The sequence below is a fragment of the Helobdella robusta genome (genome assembly GCF_000326865.2).
Source record: "Helobdella robusta unplaced genomic scaffold HELROscaffold_51, whole genome shotgun sequence".
Taxonomy (NCBI): Eukaryota; Metazoa; Annelida; class Clitellata; order Rhynchobdellida; family Glossiphoniidae; genus Helobdella; species Helobdella robusta.
The window spans coordinates 101,656-105,530 of NW_008705261.1; the positions used below are offsets into that span (position 1 = coordinate 101,656).

At 34.4% G+C, this 3,875-nt stretch overlaps 1 protein-coding gene across 1 annotated transcript in view; it reads right to left on the minus strand.

Annotated features, from left to right (window-relative positions):
- Positions 1-1,107, minus strand: part of HELRODRAFT_178932 (hypothetical protein) — a gene marked incomplete at both ends in the record, with an annotated part of 2,695 nt that extends 1,588 nt beyond the window's left edge. The window contains one exon of the mRNA XM_009027807.1: positions 750-1,107. Coding sequence (XP_009026055.1) covers positions 750-1,107 — 358 coding nt within the window. The remainder of the gene's footprint in view (positions 1-749) is intronic.
- Between the last annotated feature and the right edge of the window lie 2,768 nt (positions 1,108-3,875).

Sequence of the window (3,875 nt, forward strand, 5' to 3'; positions counted from 1 at the left end):
GACGACGTGTAAATAGCTTGAACAGGTACATGCCAAACTGTTGAAAATTATTATTATTATTATTATTTATTATTGTTTTTGTTGTTATTGTGTTGTTGTCGTTGTTGTTGTTGTTGTCGTTGTTAATTTTGTGTTGTTGTTGATATTGTGTTGTTGTTGTTTGTTGTTGTGTTGTCGCTGTTGATGTTGTGTTGTTGATGTTGTGTTGTCGTTGTTGATGTTGTTGATGTTGTGTCGTTGTTTGTTGTTGTGTTGTCGTTGTTGTTGTGTCGTTGTGTTGTCGTTGTGTTGTCGTTGTGTTGTTGTTGTGTTGTTGATGTTATCCAGAGGTTATGAATCAAATGCTTTATTGAGCCAGTGCCAAATGGAGAAGGAACCTTTTTTAAATGTTCCAAATCGATTTCGAAATTAAAATGTCTTGTAGAATTAAACCCTGAAGAGAAATTTTTTCACTGTGTTGAAAATTTCTTTAAACTACATACACTTAAAAAGAGGAAAATCTCAAAGGATCCTAACGAGAAAAATAATCAATTTTATTTCATTTGCTAAAACGTAAATTATCTTTTAAATAATTTACAAAATAATTATTTAAATTGTACTTAATGAAATCGCACAAACAAACAAACAAACTAAACAAACACCAACCCAATAACATCAACGACATTATACCTAAAAATTCAACAATAAGAAAAAGTACTCTAAATTAAACAATGAAAAAAAACTTAAAAAAAAAAAATTCAGATATTTACCCAAAGGGACGAAGAGATGGTGCTGTAGGGTGAAGTTATCTGAAAAAGCGTAAAGACACTGTCGGTGGCAAATGCCCCAAAGGCCTCTAGACATCGGCTCATCAACATACACGGGTTCTACTCCAGCTGTCAGCTCTACAATTTCTGTCGGATGACTTCCATGCCCAGCCCTTTCGGATTTTTGATCGTCATTGTGGTATGATTCTGCGGAAAGTCTGTAGGGATGTCTTTCCTTGATGTTGGGATCGGTCACCAGATCCGTGTTCTCCAACCAATGTTGATCCAGGAATCCAATTCCGCTGAAGACCGGAGCTAATTGGATGACTATCAAGTTGAAGACAAATGTCTGACCTGCCATGTTTTTTTTTTTTTGTAAAATTTTTCAGCTCTTCGTTATATTATAACTTTTTTTTAATTCAAATAAATTTTTTTTTGAGATTTCAAACGAAGGATTGCAGTTCTTATTTAAAAAAGTGATCCGTTTGGTTCGGCCGGCTGACTCAAATTATTTGATTCAAATTTTTAAATTTTTGAAGGTCGCTGTTTTGATCTTATGGAACATTTTAAATGTTTTTATAGCGGTTTTCCAACTGCATCATAGGATGTTCACATACACAAACACGCGCACACACGCACGCGCACACGCATACATTTAAACAACCCTATACACACATTCTAAAAAAACAATTTGAGTTTTATAATTGTTTCGAAACAGTCAAACCTGCCGGATGTTAAAGGATGACGAAAATAATAACAATGATCATGCTTATCGGCATCATTCATCAATCATTCTATCGACCAATAGAATTGAGGTTGTAGATTATCCGAACTAACTATCACAAACCAGTCAACTTAAACATCAATGATACAGTATCAATGGAAGGCAGAGGAGAAAGGCGGTTGGCTACTTTTAGAGGCCAAGGCTTGCAGTAGATAAGATGAGTGAGTTAAAGAATTTCAACTGACTATCCTAGCAATTGGATATACATATAAGAGGAATAACATTTCTTTGCTGATTATGTGTATGTATGTGTATTTTGTGTGTGTGTGTGTCCAAGTGTGTGTGTGTATGCATGTATGTGTGTGTGTGTGCGTGTGTGTGCGCGTGTGTGTGGTCATAATTACTAAATATGTTGATCTATTTACTGTTTTATTCATATAACCTCTATTATTTTTGTGTCATTCGACTGTTTCAACTTCACTCCTCCATTTATCTGCATTCTTTCTCATTTCTTTCATTCGTTTATTTATTCATTCATTCATTCATTCATTCATTCATTCATTCATTCATTCATTCATTCATTCACTCACTCACTCATTCATTCATTCATTCATTCGCTCACTCACTCACTCCGTCAGCCTTTCATGAATTGTTTTGACACTTTGAGATAGATTATGCACTCAATTGAACCACACACACATTTGCACACACGCACACATGCATACACAGATATCACACACATATACGTACACACATACATACACATACATAAACCAAACACATACACACACATACTTAAACCAAACACATACACACACATAACACGCACACATACACACACAACATACATACACACACAACATACATACACACACAAAACACGCGCACACACACACACGAACACACACGCACATCCTTTTGTTGATACCATTCAAAGGTAATTATGAGTTTTGCATGAAATAAAATATGCAGATAAACAAACAAATAAATAAAAATAATATCACCATTTTAATACTATTTATAACAACAATAATGATAATAATAATAATAATAATAATTAATAATAATAATAATAATAATATTAATAATAATGCCACCATATTCCTGGCTTGTCCTAACTTCAAATGAAACTTGCAATATCAGATAACGAACAATTAAATTGAACCCAATCAAAGTGTGTGTGTGTGTATGGATGTGTGTGTTTGTGTGTGTGTATGTGAAAGAGATTTTGAGAGAGCGTATGTGTGTGAATGTGTGGGTGGGTGTGTGAAAGAGATTGTGAGGGACCGTGCGTATGTGTGTGTGTGTGTATGTGTGTGTGTGTGTGTGTATGTGTGTGTGTGTGTGTGTGTGTGTGTGTAGGGTGAAAAAGAGAAATAAAGAAATAAAGAGAGAAAAAGATAAAAAGTATGTGTATATGTGTGTATGTGATTATATTTATGTGTGTATGAAGAGAGAGAGAGAAAGAGAGAGAAAGAGAGAAAGAAAAAAAGAAAAAAAGAAAGAAAGAGAGTGTGTATGTGTGTGTATGTGTGAGAGAGAGAGAGAGAGGGAGAGAGAGAGGGAGAGAGAGAGAGAAAGTGAGAGAGAGTGTTTGTGTGTGTTTGTGGTTATATTTGATTATGACTGTTCAATTGTATCATACCAGGGCGGATTTCAGGTAAGGCCTGATGTCACCAAAAATAAATATTTCACTAGAATATAAAATTGAAAATTGAAAAAGATGAGGATGATGAGGATGATGATGATAATAATGATGACGAGGACGATGATGATGATGATATTGATGATGATGATTGTACAAATAAGCTCGTAAATATTGATAAATAACATTGTCTTGTGTAACTTCGCGCTTGGTACAGGCGAGTGAATAAATAACGTTGATGTTGTTGTTGTTGATGTTGTTGTTGTTGTTTTTGTTGTTGGTGTTGTTGTTGATGTTGTTGTTGTTGTTTTTGTTGTTGGTGTTGTTGTTGATGTTGTTGTTGTTGTTTTTGTTGTTGGTGTTGTTGTTGATGTTGTTGTTGTTAGTGTTGTTATTTTTGATGTTGTTAGTGCTTTTGTCAGGGTTGTTGTCATTGTTGATGTTGTTGTTTATGTTGCTGTTGATGTTGTTGTTGGTGGTGTTGTTGTTGATGTTGTTGGTGTTGTTGTTGATGTTGTTTTTGATGCTGTTGTTAAATTACAAAGACATTAAAAAAACACTCCAATAAATCACACCCCCTGCATGACTATCTAAATGCCTGCTCGTGCAAAAAGTTGAATTAACATTAACATCGTCCTAACAACATTAACAACAACAAAAAAACGTTGTTGTTAATGTTGTTGTTGTTGTTTTTGATGTTGTTGTTGCTGTTGTTGGTGGTGTTGTTGTTTTTGATGCTGTTGTTGCTGTTGTTGATGTG